We start from the raw sequence: 16,418 nt of genomic DNA, 5'->3' as shown, positions 1-16,418 counted from the left end.
TAATTGGTGATGATACATATTCTCTGGGTTATCCTTCCAGCTTCGCTTCCTCCAGCCTGGTTTTCCTTCTTTGTTATTTCTGTCCCCATTCTTTCCTTTTCACCAGCAGTATTTTAACCTTCTTCTCTCATGTCTCCTTTGAGAACCTGCTTCAAAACTCACGAGGTTCAACCCTTTTTGGATCAGAACCTTCCCCTTCCGTCTCCGTTGCCTGCCTCTGCAGACATGTAACAGGCAGGCCCTGTATTGATCTAATCTGGTACTGCATCCATTCTGTTTCAGTGAAAATATTTAGCCTTCTTGCTGAATGGAGGCAGTGGAAAAATAATTTCCTGCTTTCTGAAGAATGGATTCCATGGTTAAAAATTAGTAACTACCTACATATATGCTTCAAACGAGGGAAGAAAAGATAGACCAAACTCTTTATCCCTTTCTTTCCACCCCAAAACAAAAAAATCAAAACCTCACCAGTACCCTGTGAATAAAGTAAGATGGATGTGTGCATCTGAGTGATTTAAAATCATCATGTTATAAACCTTAGAAGGAGAAGATTATCCAAAAAACAACCTTTAAACACAGAGATGCTGTCAAATGCCACCATGGTAGTAGTGGGATGGCGAAATCACACAATCATGCTTTTCTCCCATGTTCTTTGCTTGAATTCAATACTTTCTAAAAATATGTTAGAGGTCCTGAGGGGCAGGGTAATAAGCTGAAACAAACTGAAAGAAAAGTCCTGTTTGGCTTGCCTTTATGGCACGCAACACACATACATGTGTGTGTCTGTGTGCATTGGTTAGTCCCTAGCTAAATCATAACTGATTATTTGGCGAAGACAGAACAAAGAGCAACAATATATTGAATTCCATCCCCAGTGCCTGTGAAATGGCAGCAATTTCAGCCAAAGTGCTGTGAGAGGCCCGACTCTTCCTTGTTGAGTGCACATGTGTAAGATGTATGTATGCGATCCATGGGCTTTTTATAGAAACATAATAGGCATGAGCATAAATATCAGAGATTTGGAATCCTCTCTGTCTCATCTGTTAATAATTTAATCCCTGGAGGCCTTGTCCAGCTTTATCATCATCTTTGGTGTCTTAACTAGAGGAGATGTTTGGAGCAGTCAGGGAGTGAGAGAAGGTGATATCTGAGCAGCTGGTGGGGAGGAACCCAAGGGTAGGTCTACATGATATTTTAAGCCTGAGGTTGCATTTGAACCAAAACTTGCCTTATGCCTAAGCTGTTCGGACACCAGCCCAGATTTGGGCACAGGCTTTGGCAGGCTGGAGGCAGGGGAGGGAAGCATGTCCCCATGCTGCGGGCAGGCCAGGCGTGATTGTGGTTGCACCCCATGCTCCAGTCTTCTCTGGGCTTAGGTTGCCTGGCCTGGACCACTGCATCCCAGCCCTGCACTGTACCAGAAGAGCCCCTGGGTAGTTTTCATATGCCCTCTGTGGAATTGGGCCAGTGGAAAGGAACTCCTGCCATTGGGCATTGGCTGTTGGGAAAGCAAACTGCTGCCCTGGAGCAGCAAGGCAGCTCCAGCTTGTCAAAGAACCCGAGTGTCCATTTAATGCGATTGAAAATTGCCTCTGCTAAAGATGCCTGCTTTCCCCCTACTGTAAAAAAAGTGTGGCTTAACATTAATAATTAATGCTCTGTGGTGACAAAGTCACTGAGAATGGAGGTGCAAGCCTAGTGAATAATAAAGCACTAACGAGAGCTTTTTACACATTAACAGGGAGGACTTCCCATCACTTTTGTTTTGATCTAATCAGCTCTGACAAGATTACATACTGTCTCTAAAAGCCTCTTTAACTCTATAGCTCTGAACAAATTTTTGAGCAGTTCTCAAGATTTCCCTGCAATGTCTGCTTGGACCATGCTTCTGACCCTGAATTGGTTAAATCGTGGGAGGAGCAGTGCTTTGCCTCTTGGTATTTCTGCTGAAATCCAAAGAGGTTCGTTCTTGGGTCACTTTGCTCTACCGTTGGCAGGTGGTGTTCCCACAGTGACAAAGGACCAGAGTAAACTTCTCTTTAAAAAATTTTAACATAATATCAATAAAATAAAAGTTCAAATAACTCTTCGATTGTTTGAAGAGTTCTGAAAAAGACCGTTTGTGAACTTGGAAATCAGTCACTGTAAGAGGATGCTGTGAGGTTTAGTGTTGGACCTGTGTGACTCAGTTTTTCAACCTGCATTTGGGATTCAATCCTGAATCAATCCTGGGTAACCTTCAGATGTCAGTACAGAAAATAGAAGACAGGCAATAATACAGCTCAACCTGGATTTTTCTTCTTTTCCTCAGGTAGGCTCATTCAAACAAGGACATTAGTCAAGCACAAGTTCCTATCTCTTGAAATGAGCTTGACCTACCAAACGGGGCTGGTGTTGCAGAAGAGGATGCCAGGGATCTGGCCAGATGACAGAAACACAGAATCAGGAGGAACCCCTGTGATGGTCAGAAGGGTTCCCTGGATCCTTTAGAAAGGGTGAGGAGAAGTTAAAATGGTACAGAAAAAGAAGATACGGGGACTGAAGAAAAACTTGTCTTCCTCCCCGCATAGGATCTTATTTGAGGAGTGTGTCAAAGAACCTGTGAAACATTTTTCCTATAGCAGTAGCAGCAGCAAATTCTGCAGGCAGCCACCTTACTGCCAGGACCTAGGGTTATGTATCGTTCTCAGGTGAAGTATTTTGCTCTGTTCTGATGCTTCTCAATTTTTATTTGCATATGACAGCTAAAAAGGGTAGAAAATGCCAGCAGGAACCTAGGGGAATATCCTAAGTCTTCAAGACTTTTTATTCTTATTGCCAAATAAAGGTAAATCATTCTCTGTGGATGTCTGTCACTAGCACTTCCATCAAGAACTGGTCACTGGGAAAGCGTGAGTAGCAGAGAGATTTTCTGTTTAACACCCTGAGCTTGGTAAAGTTTAGCTGCTCAGCTGATGTGTGAATATACAGTGTCCATTGTAACTTCCTGGGAGACAGGTGATGAATTTTCCACCACTGTGTGAAGTTTTATTTTCCCAACAGAGGAGTTTGTCACTCTGCTAGAAGTATTAACAAGCCAAAAGCCTTCTCCCATGTGAAAATCCATCTTTATGCCTACTTGCTGAGCCCAAGTCATCACCAGATCCTTTCAGGGCAAGGGAGAAAGGAGCCTTCTCCAGGAGTGAGTTGGTGAGTGAGTCTGTCTGGGCGCAGACTGCCTGCAAAGGTGCCTTTTTCTCTGTCAGCTCTGCAGAGAAGCTGGAATGATTGGAAGTGTAAGGGTGGATGTGTCTGGGCCTTTCTTGCCCGCCTGATACTTTGATACCTGCTTTTCCTGGTTGCAGACTAGTTGAGCAGACTCCAGCCTTATGTGGCAGCTCTTGGAGAATTCAGTGACAGCAGGAGTAGACTAAAGGAGTGATTTAAAGATCTGTTGGGCCTTACTTTGTATTAGACAGTGCAGTGCACAGCCCTCCTATTTTGAATGAGTAGACTTCGGCTGTACTAGTTTGTATCTGTTGTATTAATCTGATGACTGGAAACAGTCGTGTTGTAAGTTCCTTTACCCAGCTAGAGCAGGTAGGACTGAGCAGTACCTTGCTAGCACTGTAGCCTGTTCTTGGATACCTGTGTACTAATGTTGAAGACGTCACTCTAAAATTACCTTGGACGTTTAGGGTTAAGGCTGGAGCAAATTCATTTTGTCAGACTCACTGCCTTCAATAAAATGCAGTTCCCAACAAATGCTAGCTTTAATCTTGTGTTTTTGTCAAGCATATACAAACTTGCATTTAATTTAGCCGCTATCCTGCTGCTTGTTGTGCTTATGAAGCATTTTATTGTTGCTGTTGTCATTCTAAATTGATTGGTAAATCTGTACCAAATACTTCCCAGTGATGGAAAAAGAAACATTGAAATGTTAATAACAAAAGAGTCTGAAAGATCCAGATGTTAGCTGGGGAAAAAATGAAAACCAATCAGCCTCGATTAAACCTTTCAGACAAGAATTTGTGAACATCATATCAAGATAAATTGTGTTTGTTCTAATCACTCTATCAGCCAAGATTGAAGCTTCTGCCAATAAGGAACTGTTAGGAACAAATGCATTAAAAAATTACTGGGATTTGATAAGGGAATTAAGTTAGTCTGACTAAAGTGTTACTGTCAACTCTATAGCTGAGTGATGCATTGAGATTTTTTGCTTCATACAGGCCTGACAGCCATGTGGTTCACTGTTTAATTTTATCTTGGTCTGTGGGCAAAGGAAGGGCTTCTACATCCAGACTTGTAAAGCCACTATTTTCCATGGAGATTATTTTTACTGTTCTAAAAATACATCACTGACATGAGCACCAAAGTTTCTATCCAGACCATTCTCTCAAAGCCTTTGGGTCACTTACTCAAAAACTGGCTCACAATAAAAAGATTTTTGACCTTAAAGAAGATCCAAGAACGGGCTGGAATTTAGTTTAACTTGCTCATAGTTTCTGCTTTGGCTTCTTGAATACAACCCATTTTTCTGCTTTTTAGTGAGGTATCACTGCTAGAAAGCTTCCGGCAGAGTGAACTGGATTCATGCTTACGTGAGCAGAAGCTGCTCCTAAACCAGACTTTTTGGGCTGTTCGCTAACTCGGCTTGCTTGCTATTCTTGTTTGAGATCCAGGGGACTGCACATGTGCCTTACTGCATCTCCTGAGCTGTCATGGGACATTCCTTAATTAACTGTAAGAAGTCAACGTAGGGTGCCAGCTGGCCCAACCTCCTTTCTGACATAAAACAGGGTTTTAATATGTTAAAGCTAAGGTGGTTGAGAGAGACATGCAGATGTTTTACACAAGCCAGTGGGGAAGATGGATTTTTTCATTACTTTATGGATTTTAGAAGAAATGCTTTTCCCCTCTCCCATCCCAAGAAAAGAGAGATCAATTTTTCTGCGTTCCATAAAACTTGGAACAGAAAATAGATTATTTTTAGCTTATTCCCTGGGTACTGTGTAGGCTTCAGTCTTTGGAGTCACTTTGTTCCCTGCTGTAGCAGATACAGGATTTATACAAGCTCCAGAGAAAAAAGCAGGAGGAAGAAGAAAGAGAGATTTCAGAACAAGTCTCTCACTTTTCTTCACTGTTAGACTACACCCCCTTTCTTTCTTCGCTTACTGCTGGGCTGCTCCTGCATTTTAAAAGTTTCCTTCACTTTGGCTTTTCCTCAGCATGCTTGAAATACTGAGAATATTGTGAATATTTGCTCGAAATACTGTGAACTGAGGAGGGAGAGAGAGATTAGAGTTAATTTTAGGATGGGGAAATAAGGCAAAGGGAATAAGATCTTGGGAGAAAAAGCAGCAAAGCTGGTCCCTAGATAGCACAAGAGGCCAGGCTGTAGCCACAGGGTTAAAATATGGAGACAGACACACACACATTTGTGGGTGAGACATGCAGATGGGTAAGCTGAAGATTTCTGGCTTTCAGGAGGAAAGCCACAGCTGAGCTGGCTGCTCCAAGTGAAAGTAATGAGCTCCAAGGGTGAAGTTTGGGAGTGATTACAGAGAATAAAAATGCCCATGAGGGGAAGATGGCACTTGCAGCAGCAGACTTTGACAATTTCCAAAGACCCTTGGGCAGCTTCACATTGTTATTTTCCAAAATGGAGCTGATTTCATTCGTTGGAGATGAGCTCCATCCCAAACACTGGCTTGTCTTTCTTCCTTGAAACAGAGCCCCACGTCTAACAGTTGAAGTCCAGATCCAGTCTGTCTGTATCTTGTGGATAGCTTTGCCCCTGAAGCACGTGTTTCAGATGCAGAGCATCTTCCCTCTCTTTCTGTCTTTCTAGCATTTGAGTGATCAGACTTTAATTCTCAAGGCAGAGCACAGTGTGACGAGCTTATTTTCCGATCTCTGCAAATGCGTAAGCAGGTTCTTCCTTTCAAACTTGTCCGTAGGTGTTGGAAGTGGAATCCATTATCCTTACGACCTTCATATGTTCATATATGCACAGAGTCCAAAACAAAAGGACAGTAATCTCAATGGGGATGTTTGGATTTACAGTTAACTAGTTTAGAGCTGTTTTCCTTGAGTCAACACACAGAAATAAAACACTCTGTGTACAGACCTTCAACAAACGTACCTGGACTCTGACGTGAGGAAACATGCTGTAGGCATTAATAATGGAGCAGTGTTGACCACAGCCATGGGAATTATAGGCAGTGTGGCATTCATATTCAACCAACAATGTCTCACTTGTGTTTGGTATTTTAATTTGCTCAGGTGGATTTGCAGCTGCGGTCACCACACCTCTCGATGTAGCGAAGACGAGAATTATGTTGGCAAAGGTAAGAGCGACGGAGGCCAGCAGACACGCAGGTGAATGGCTTGGGTAGTTCCAGAGTTTCTGTATGGTCATTACAGGATAAAATCCAGCACCTGTTAATACTGGTTTCTGCTCTTGTCCTCGAAGGCAGGATTAGATGTGAACAGGTACCGCATGCAGAACTAATGAAATTGTTGTGTTCCTTTCCTTGCATTGCTGGTCTGGGCCTTTCCCAGAGGAGCTGAGAAGGGCCTGCACTTGTGCTAGACTTCCAGAGTCTCATGCAGTGTCTTTAGGAGAAAATCCTCGCAGAGTCAGATGCCCAAAGTTAAACTTTCCATCAAGGATTTACTCCTCTGGTTTTTTTTGATAATGGTTGGGCTTGAGCGTGTGTGTGTCTGTCTTTTCTGAGGAGCGCTTGGCACTGGATTTTCTGTCCTAAAATTTTAAGGCACAGAGGTCGTGATGGCTTACATCTGCCAACCAGGGCAGAAGGAAGATTGCTTATAAGATCAGTAAGTTTAGTAAGTAATTAAGTTGCTAGTAAGTCTAGTGTTCCCATCATCATCTTGCTGACCCCGGAGCAGAGCTAAGCAGCTACATAGCTAAAAGCCCTCAGCCTTTCCCTGCCCTGAAAAAAAGCTGTTGTGTTGGCAAGGGTCAGGCATCCTGGAGTTTCTGTGGATGGCTTTTACCCTATTGGTCATGTCCCTCAGTACGGAGATGTTTCTTGTTGATGATGTGCACCTCCCCAGCCAAGTCATGCACATCTGCGCTCACCATGTTGCTGTCGCGTGTATCTCACTGCTGGGTGCTGTACCTGCTGCAGCTTCTTTGCATTTGGATAGTGTGGGTGATAAAACTGTAAGAACTGGGTTTCATTTCTGCTGCTGCGCTGAACAACCAGCTCAGCGTTGGTAAGGGCGTGACGGTGTTTTGGGATGTTCTGAGACCATTCAGACAGCATCTTTATGTTAGTCATCTCTAACTAGATCACATGTGTAATTTAATTGTCTGTAGTCCTGCTGTTTGTCCTGTGTTTTGCTCTCAAGGTAATTTTCACATGCAATATACTACCTGTGGTTTTTTAAGTAAATCTCAAGTAAATCCTCTTGCAGTGAGCAGCAAAGTCTCTTGCTGGTGCTTTGAGAGTGTGTTTTTATTAAATTCTTGCTCCAGTGTCAGCTGCTGGACGTAGAGCTGCGTGTAGCGCAGAAAGGAGTGGATACCCAATTCTGAACTAACCAGCTCTGTGACCTTGGAGTGATCGTTTTGTTCTTCTGTGCCTCAGTTTCCCTTTCTGCCCTTTGCCTTATTCCTGGAGACAAGGAGCTTTTGCCTGTGCCTGGGGTAAGGAGGTAATTAGGATGTCTGTAATTGCTGTAAAGTAGCACTAACCAGGGACAGGGAGCTCAGTAAATAACTAAACCTCTCTGCCAACAGTTTCCAATCTCTCTCTCTCTGTGGTGCAGGCTGGTTCCAGCAACGCTAGCGGGAATGTTCTGGCTGCCCTCGGTGGCATCTGGAGGACACAAGGCCTGTCGGGGTAAGGACATGCTGCAGAAGCACATTTCATGTGTTGTTTCTCTGTTTGTGTTGGGGGGGCAGGAGAGGATGGGATGGTCTGCTTATATTTAAATCCTGTCATACAGAAAAGACTTTTAATTGCTGTACACATGGCCAGGGAGCAGCTCTCAGGTAGCTGGGAACAAGAAGGTCCCTCCAGGGAGATCTAGTGTCCTCTCTGGCTGCGAGCAATGTCCAGGGAAGAGCACAGAAACGGGGCATTATTGGGGATTTATCCATGGTACAATCTCTAAGCTTAGCTCCAGGCTTCAGAGGTGAGGGTGGCTTTGTGTTTAATGGACTTTTCTCCATTAATTTGTGCACTTGTGTTTTGTATCTGTTTAAGCTTTGGGCAGTCTTGTGGCAGTGAGTGCCACAGGTTGATCTTGAGGTGTGTGAATCACCTCTCCTGAGACGTCAGGGAAGGCCAACATAGGAGCCACGTGTCCCTTATGGACAGTCTTCTCCTGGCAATTTCCTACTGATTTGAAAACACCAGCAAGGTCTCCTCTGTTCCTTTGTATTTGCTGTTCTTACTGCAAAGTGTGATGGGAGCACGTGATGCCAGTGTGGTGCCAGCAGCAGGGACAAGCTGAAGCAGAAGGAAGGGAGCCATGTGCTCCCTAACTTGTCGTTTGAGCCTCCCATCAGGTCTGGGCTTGAGCACATGCTCGCTTGGATTTCTCTGGTGAGGCACTTGTTGCAAAAACGTAAGTTTTCTGAGGCAGTCTTGAGTGCAAAGAGTAAGTCTGAGCAGCTGCAGATCAGCTCTCTGGCTGCTTTCCTCCTGTGGCCGGGGTGTAGATGTGTTCTGAGCTTACTGCTGACTGGTCAGGGAAGTCTGGGGTGATGTCGATCCACTCTCTTGACTGCCTCACTTTACCCATTCCTGAGGCTGAGAATTGCTTTTCTGACCTTGGAGCGGTGTTGTGAGCAAAAAGTCCTCTGCTAGCGTTTTTTAGAACATTTTGAGGTATCACAAGCTTATAAATTATTATTGATTTTTACAGACACCTGCTTCATTTATGCTACCTTGCCCTCTTTGAGTGCGTAACTCATACCAGTTATTGGCCACTCGTAGCGAATATACATCTTAAATGCTCCTCCGGTCCATGAGGTTCAGCCTGTGCTTCCTTCGGTAGGGTTTGTGTCCCACCTCTCCTTGGCCTGGAAGAGAAACTGAGATTTTTTTTGAAGCTTTACTTGGGGCTTTTCACTCTAATTTGTCATAGGTTTTTAATCTGCTTGATGTGGCCGATACTTTCAGGATGATGTTTTAACATTTGTAAACTGTTGCTCAAAGCAGCATGCACATTGCAGCTTTGCGGGAGATAGTTTTCTCTTAACATCTGATCTCTGCTTGCACAACTAATAAAAGTTCAATCCTCTTTCTACACATGTGGGAAATAACTCAAAACAAATTGCAGGAAGTTCCTGAACACCGATTCCAGGAAGACATCCAGCTGTGCCCCCCGGCAGTGCTCAGAGATGGGTTGTCTCAGGTTTGCTCTTTGAGGTGACGAGGTGATGTGGCGGTGGATGAGTTTTGGGTCCTCCATGGCTTGGTGGACTCTAGGGCATGTTTTGAAAGGGACTGGGAGAAGTGAGGCCACGTCTGCTGCTGACGGCAGTTGAACTCTGAAGGTTGTGAAGAGGCATGGATTTGGCTGGGGAAACCTCCTCCTTTCCCCAGCCAACAGCAGAAAATAAAAATGTATGTTTGTGTTCTTTTCAGGGTGTTTCAGCAGTGCCCTTTTCTAAACAACCCAAAATTAAACTCTGCCTAAAGATAGTACCCGTGGGCTAGGACCAAAGGGAACACAATTCAATTGAAATCAAAACAATAAGCTTTCTGAAGGAAAAGTAACATGTAAAGGAGGCCAAGCTGTGTCAGCTGCAAGGAAAAGGAAGAAAGTCTTGGGAAAAATAAACGCAGAGGCTGCCATGCCTGCTGCCAATTATAAATCTATTAATCAAAAACAATAAAAATGTCGGGCTTTTTTGGCCAGTTGCAACATGAAATGATTTATGGCTCCTCTAATAAATCTCGTAGTTGAAGAGGAGGAATTCTGAGGGCAGAAAGACGCATTGGTTATTGCCACCTTATTAAAACCAGAGCGCAGGGCTCAGCTTCCTGGTCTGCACCTAGTAAATCCCTCTGCTTCACGCCAAGAAATTTCACATCCCTTTCTGTCCAGGGAGAGCCAGGCCTGCAATCGGGAGGTAGGATAGGGATGGGGTGAGCAGGTCTGTGTGCCTCTTCACTATTGCCAGCAGGGTAGACGAGCCATTCACATGAAAGCAGGTTTACATCTTGTCCGACTGCCTTTCACACAAGGAGGTGGTGGCGTTTGAAAGCCGTGGATGAAACTTCACAACTCACTGGTGAGAAAGACAAGAGTTATTTGACTGATAAATCTGGTGAGATGGCTTGTTCCAGCTTGCGTGTAGATGGGAACAGAGCTGGCAGTTTGCACCAGGCGTCCTGTTCCTCGGCTGAGCTTCCCAGTCAGAGTGGACGCGGCACAGTGGGTGTAAATCACACCGCTCTCGGGAGCCGGATCTCGCCAATGCAAGTGGCGAAAGCAGCCCCGGTGCCTAGGGCTTGCTGCTTTGCGAAACACAAGCTGCCCGCCGGAGTGAGCTCAGTGCAAAGCTGTAGTCAGATAAAAGCGGTGTTTTTTCTCAGCGCGGCGTCTGGAGCGTAAATATGGACATTTTGTGGCTGAGCACACGGCACCTTTTTCAGCGCTGGCCCCTCTATGCTGTGTCCAGGCCCTGCAGTGCCTTTTCCAAAGGGTAATTTCGGGGGTCCTGGTTAGTTTCTGTTGAGAAAGAATTTGCTTTGTGTTGCCGAGTTGGGGCCCAAAAATGTCACCTTTGCTGCTGGAACTGTGGGGCTAGGTGCATTGCTGGGCTGGGAACCCTGAAATGAAGAGCTGCACCCCAGAGGGCATGCATGCTATGGGGGGAAGCACACAGTGCGGGTTTAACACCTGCAGCCAGGCCTCACCCTGGGATTTAAATGTGATTTGTGACTCCTGCCAAGCCGTTCCTCACACGGCTGGGGAGAGTGCGATGTGTCTGTACCTGAAAGCCTGCCCTTGGTCTTTGCCAGTCACTGACATGCTGTGCATTTATTGCAGCTGTCGGTGATGAGGAGGCAGGGGTGAAGCCCTCCAGCCCTTGGTGCTGGATCCGACCAGTAACTGGGAGAGTTGCTTAAGCAAAAGGGAAAACCCAGGCAGGGAGAGAGGAGTGGCAGAGTGCCTGGTGAAATCTGTACAAACAGCAAATACAAATAGACAGCAGACCTGTGCCCACCAGAGGGGTTTCTGATGGGGCCAGCAGAAAAAAAAAAACAATTTGTCATCTGCTGATGACGGCAGGTGTGGCCCAGCGAGGACCAGTTTGGATCAGGCCTGCAGTAGAGCTCAGCTCTCCGGATTCGGGGCAGCCCCAGAACCATTCAGTTCTCCCTTCCTGCAGAAGCGAGCCCGTGGGGGAAGCGTGGATTGGAGAGCCCATGGGTGGCAGCTGGGAAAGGGAAGCTGGGGGGAGCAGGGCCAGGATTCTTGGAAGTGATGGTTAGTAATAGAGGTTGCCAGGGATGCAGCTTCTGGGTAACTCAGTTATCTGCCCTTGTTTGTGTAATAGCTGTGTCTCAAGTGGGCTGTTCTGTAAATGAATGTCTGCCACTGCTCCTGTAATGAGGGCTGCCTAATTCGGCAGGAGAAGGATGGTGTACGTTTCGAGAGCAATGCCGCACTGTAGGATTTACCCTATCAGCGCTCTGTCCATACATGCCTTGTACAAATTACTCTGTTTTAAAGCTGTCATTATGGTAATAGACCCAATTGCTGTCTAGTAAAGCCATAAAATGTTTCCATCTGCCTGTGTGCTCCAGGCTCCTTAGCACAGCTCATTACAACGAAAACCAGAGTTACTGCAGCCAGAGGTTTCCCCAGTGCAGCGTGACTTGCCGGGCACGGGCAGGGAGCAGAGAGCTCCTGTGTGCATCTTCCACGCAGCCCGGTCTCACTGGGAATTACACCTTGTCCCACTGTGGACACGCTCCTAACGGGAACCATGCAGCATTCAGAAAAAGCCAAGGACAGCATCCCTGCGGAGCTCAGCCAGAGCGTGCTGCAAAGGGCTCCTGCCGTGCGGGCGATAGATCAGCGGGGGGATGCCAAACAGATTCGAGCCTAATGTTTAATCCTTGCTTGCAACAAAGGAAGCCTATAATCCTCTGGGAGGACACACTGGCCTATCCTGACGTTGTTAAACCAACTATGAGCTTAGATGTGTTGAGCAATTGGCTTTGCACGAGTTTCCTGTTAACTTCCAAGAACTATTAGGATCAGGCACCTAAAAATCATGGTGGCTGAACGCGCAGCCATTCCTGCTCCCTCCCTGCTGGCCCCCGTTGGACGTTATTGGGAATGAGCTGCTGCGGTGAGCAGGGCTGTCTGCGGTGGGGGAGCTCCTGGAAGAGAGAGGAGGGGGTCCCTGTGCCGAGGCTGGATGGGGGCAGTGGAGGATGGGACGCTTCCCTTCTGTCTGCAGCCCTTTGTGGGGATGTGTCCGAGCTCCTCTTTCTGCAACATGGCCCGAAGCCTCCTGCACCTTTGCTTCCGCACCTGAGGAGTGTAGAGAGGGGTTAAAATTCACGAGGCTTGGGAGTACTCTGTTAGGGAAGCCCAGACAGCTTCCTTCAGTGAGCAGCAGGGTGGGATTTAAGAAACCAGCAAGAGAGATGATTTTTCTTGGCTTTGTTTTCCAAAGCCCCTGCAGCCAGCCGTGCAGCATCCGCTCTCCGCTCATCCTCTGAAATCTCCTTTCCCTCGCCTTCAGCTTGTTCGCAGGTGTTGTCCCACGGATGGCAGCCATCAGCCTGGGAGGCTTCATCTTCCTGGGGACATACGAGAAGACTCGCCAGCTGCTGCTCTGACCCAGCCCGGCCGGTCCCGCCAGTGGCTGCCGCAGAGCTGGAGAAGCCCCTGAGCTGGAGGAGGGGTCCTCCTGCGAACGCAGCCTTCCTCCTGCCGCCCCTTCGCCGTGCCGCAGCAGCTGTTCGGCGCGCTGAGCGCCGCTTTCACTGCTAAAGAAAAGTAAATCCTCCAATAATCCAATTTCCCAAACATGAAGTTTTCCTGCATGGAAAGTGAGTGAGGTCATTGTGAGAGTCATGCCAAAAAAGTAATATTTGGGGGGTAAACAGTTAATTACAGTGGCTGAGAAAGGCGTTATTAGAACTCCTGCAGGGGAAGTGTTTTGCAAACCTCCAGATCGTGGGCTGAGCGGGGAGGCTGAAATAAAGCGAGTTTTCATAATTCAGTGGCACCTGCCTCATAACATGGGGAGGGTTTTTCTGGTTGGGGAAGGGGCTGATAGAGTTACAGCCTGCTGCCCTCCAACAGCACTGAAAGTAGTCCAGGTTGGGAGAGCTCTTTGTAAAAGACAATAATCCATTTGTTTCTGATTTGAGCCGTATTTGTGAAAGTTTATATTCCTGTTTATACCTACAGGTGCTCAGCAAGCATTCCTGTGTGGTAGCCAGTGCAGCTTTATTAATTAGACTCACATTTCTCCAGTAAAAGCACAGGCTCGCATTATTTTACAGCTGTGCCTTGTGCAAAGACATGCAGCTCTGCCTTCTTTTGGTCTTTGTCCCTCAGCAGCTGAAGGAGCAGGAGGTTGGAAATGTTGAAGCCCAGGCGGGAGGCCGGGAAGGCAGGGCAGGGAGAGCGCACAAGTTCTCCTGCCAATGTACGGATGGATCCTGAGGGTTCTCAGGACTGCTGGCAGGCAGAGCAAACCTCTGCTCTTGGTCTCATGTTAGCAAGGAGAAGATGTCGTGGCCAAAATGGTGCAGGGACGAGCTCAGTGAAGAGGCCTTATTGAAATCACTCAATTGAAATTATCACCAGAGTCTGGAAGGGGAGAATTTGGCCAAGTTTACACCAGCAACTTGGCTAGGCAGTGCTTGGAAATGTTTAGATGTGGCGGGTGTTTGCGTGAGGATGCCTGGGCAGGCAAAGCCGAGCTGCTGCGGTGAGCGCCTTCGGCACGCACCAAAGCCCCTCCTCAGGCTGCGCCAGCACGGTGGGATAAGGGGGCCGGGTCAGGCGGTGGCGGTTCACACGTTTGCCCTGGGCTCAGCCATGACGCTCGGAGGCTGAGGGTCTCCTCGCTGGTGGACTTGCGCGTGGGGGTGAGGAGGTGGGTGCTGGCTGCTGTAGGGGCAGCAGGGGTGAGCTGCGCCAGGGTAAGCGGCGCGGTTGTGTGCCGCGTGCCGGGACTTGATGCACCGTGAGTGCCTGCGGTCAGGCTTGAGAGGGGTGGCAGAGCCCGGCTTGTGCAGCCATAGCGGCACCGAGGCCATTGGCTTCAACGTGGTGGCACTGCATGCATGCACCTGAGTTAAGGGAAGTCGTACCTGTGATGACGTGCTCCCCTGGGGTGCTAGAATTTAACATTGAGGTGGTTCTCCTCATCAGGAAGGTGTACAGGTGTAGGGAGCCTGGGGCGAGGGAGAACAAATGCCAAACCAGGTTGGTGCATGAACGAAGCGGGGGCACATGTGAAGCCTGAGCCCCTGCCCAGAGAACAGGCTGCTGCTCAGGCACAAACATGGGCCAGGCTTACTAAGGCTGCATGTTTTATTACACTGTCAACCCATGACATAGTAGTAAGACTTTGTGAGGCCAAAACTTAGAAAATAACAGGCAAACAAGTAAAACCTACAGAACAAAGGACATAATTCTTAAAAATAATCATCTTCAGTTAAAGTAGGGAATTTCAGCCAAGTCCCATATTGGCTGGTTAATTCTACCAGTTTCCGTGGCACGGTGTAGCAGCGCTTCCTGCCACTTTTAAGGGTGTCTCTTTTATGAAGTTTATATATAGTAGAACCAGTTTTAGGGGCATGGGGGGGGGGGGGATTTATTAGTCTGTCTTAAAAGCTAACTAACTAACATTTTCTATTAAAGCTCTTTAAACATGATGAGAGGATTAGCACTGCAGTTGGTGCATTTAATTACTTGAGCTGAAAATAATCATGTCTCCTAAGTCGTTGGGTCCAACTGCTGGATTTTTGTTGTTTTTACTTAATATTTGCATAATCGATTTTTGTCATCACTGCTTTTACTTAAAAATGGGTGAGGTGGGCTGGACTCCATGTGCTTCCTTCCCCTTCCCGTGTGCTGATGGACTGGCTCCGCACGCCTGGACCACCATGGGAAGGACACGGTCACCCGGAATGGCACCAGGCAAGTGAGAGCCCTGCTGGGCGGCCAGGGGCTGTTCTGCACGCACTGATTTGTCTAATCCTGCTGAAAATGACACTTTTAGTTATGGGACTGCAGCGGGGGGAAGACCTAAAAATGTGTTTGTTTTTCCCCTACTGCCTGTTTGCCTTGAGTTTTAGTGACATTTTATTTCAAGTTTACCAAAACTTGAAAAATTCATTTTATTGCACATTATCCTATAATGTGCAATAACAAAACTTGAATCTCAGATCAGGCACCAGCATCTTAAAGGCTCTTTACCATTTTAAAATATTTTAACTCCTACATGTGTTAAGGGATTTAGTTAAGGGATTAGTCTCAGAAAAATCTGCTTTATACCTAAAGTCATAATTTGGAGGAAGAAATACTTTTTTAAAATTTTTTTTAAATATACAGAAACTGAATTGAGATTTTTAGTTAAAGCAAGACTTCAAGCTTATCTCCAAAGCTGCCTCTGGAATTTCCATACAGGGTGGGGTTCGGTTTGAGAAAGCCAGAGGTGTTCACAACTGCAGCTGAGCCTGGTGCTATCCTGGCCCCATTTTTCTTACATACTTACACACACATGCACACGCCCCATCTGTTCTGTTTTCAGTGCCAAGATAAGGGTACTTGCCAGATACTTAAGCAAGTTGATATGTTAGAAATGTGTTTCTTACGAGTTCTTCATTGTATCTTTCAATACAGCCCCCAAATTCCACCCCATCCACAAGTCAGGCTGCCAAGAGTCTCATGCTGATCTACAGTATCTAATGTTAAAGTTGTGGGTCTAATTTCAGGAGCAGATATTTTGGCAGTCAGTCTGCATTTTCAGCAGAGAAAAAGACAGAAAAGAGTATAGCAATCGATTAGAATTTTATTTAATTTTCAACTGAAACTCCCAAAAGCTCACTCTCAACAAAACAGCTGTAATATTATAAATGAACCTTTATTAAAGACACTTCAATGCCGTTTGTTAGACACTTCAATATCTTACATGTTTTTCAATGTACAACATTGTACCAAATTTTCTAATAAATAAATAACTTTGTACACAAAAGTAATACTTCCTCTTTCACATTGCCTCTTAGAAGCAGCAAATTCACATATTTAGTGGAAGTCGTAACATTAGGCAGTTAACTTTATTCAGAAACATTATTTTCAAATGTTAATGTGGCAAATATGCTTTGTATCTGCAATGGTGATGACATTTCCGGCAGCAAAATGAGTCAAATCATTCCCATCTTCCTCGTGTCCCCAGTTCCACTGTT

At 46.3% G+C, this 16,418-nt stretch overlaps 1 protein-coding gene across 5 annotated transcripts in view; it reads left to right on the top strand.

Moving 5' to 3' along the window:
• Window positions 1-16,418, top strand: part of SLC25A26 (solute carrier family 25 member 26) — a 94,589-nt gene that overhangs the window by 76,137 nt on the left and 2,034 nt on the right. For 4 of the 5 annotated variants that reach the window (XM_072875759.1, XM_072875758.1, XM_072875757.1 and 1 more), the window contains 3 exons: window positions 6,268-6,332; window positions 7,783-7,856; window positions 12,734-16,044. In XM_072875759.1, the coding sequence (XP_072731860.1) occupies window positions 6,268-6,332; window positions 7,783-7,856; window positions 12,734-12,830 (236 nt within the window). In that variant the 3' untranslated portion in view covers window positions 12,831-16,044. Of the gene's footprint in view, window positions 1-6,267; window positions 6,333-7,782; window positions 7,857-12,733; window positions 16,045-16,418 lie in introns of those variants that run through there. The other variant, XR_012044556.1, reaches the window with a different exon arrangement.

Source organism: Ciconia boyciana, chromosome 11, assembly GCF_034638445.1.
Source record: "Ciconia boyciana chromosome 11, ASM3463844v1, whole genome shotgun sequence".
In the NCBI taxonomy this organism is placed as follows: domain Eukaryota; kingdom Metazoa; phylum Chordata; class Aves; order Ciconiiformes; family Ciconiidae; genus Ciconia; species Ciconia boyciana.
The sequence above is the reverse complement of the archived record's forward strand: the minus strand, read 5'-3'. Positions and strand labels throughout refer to the sequence as shown.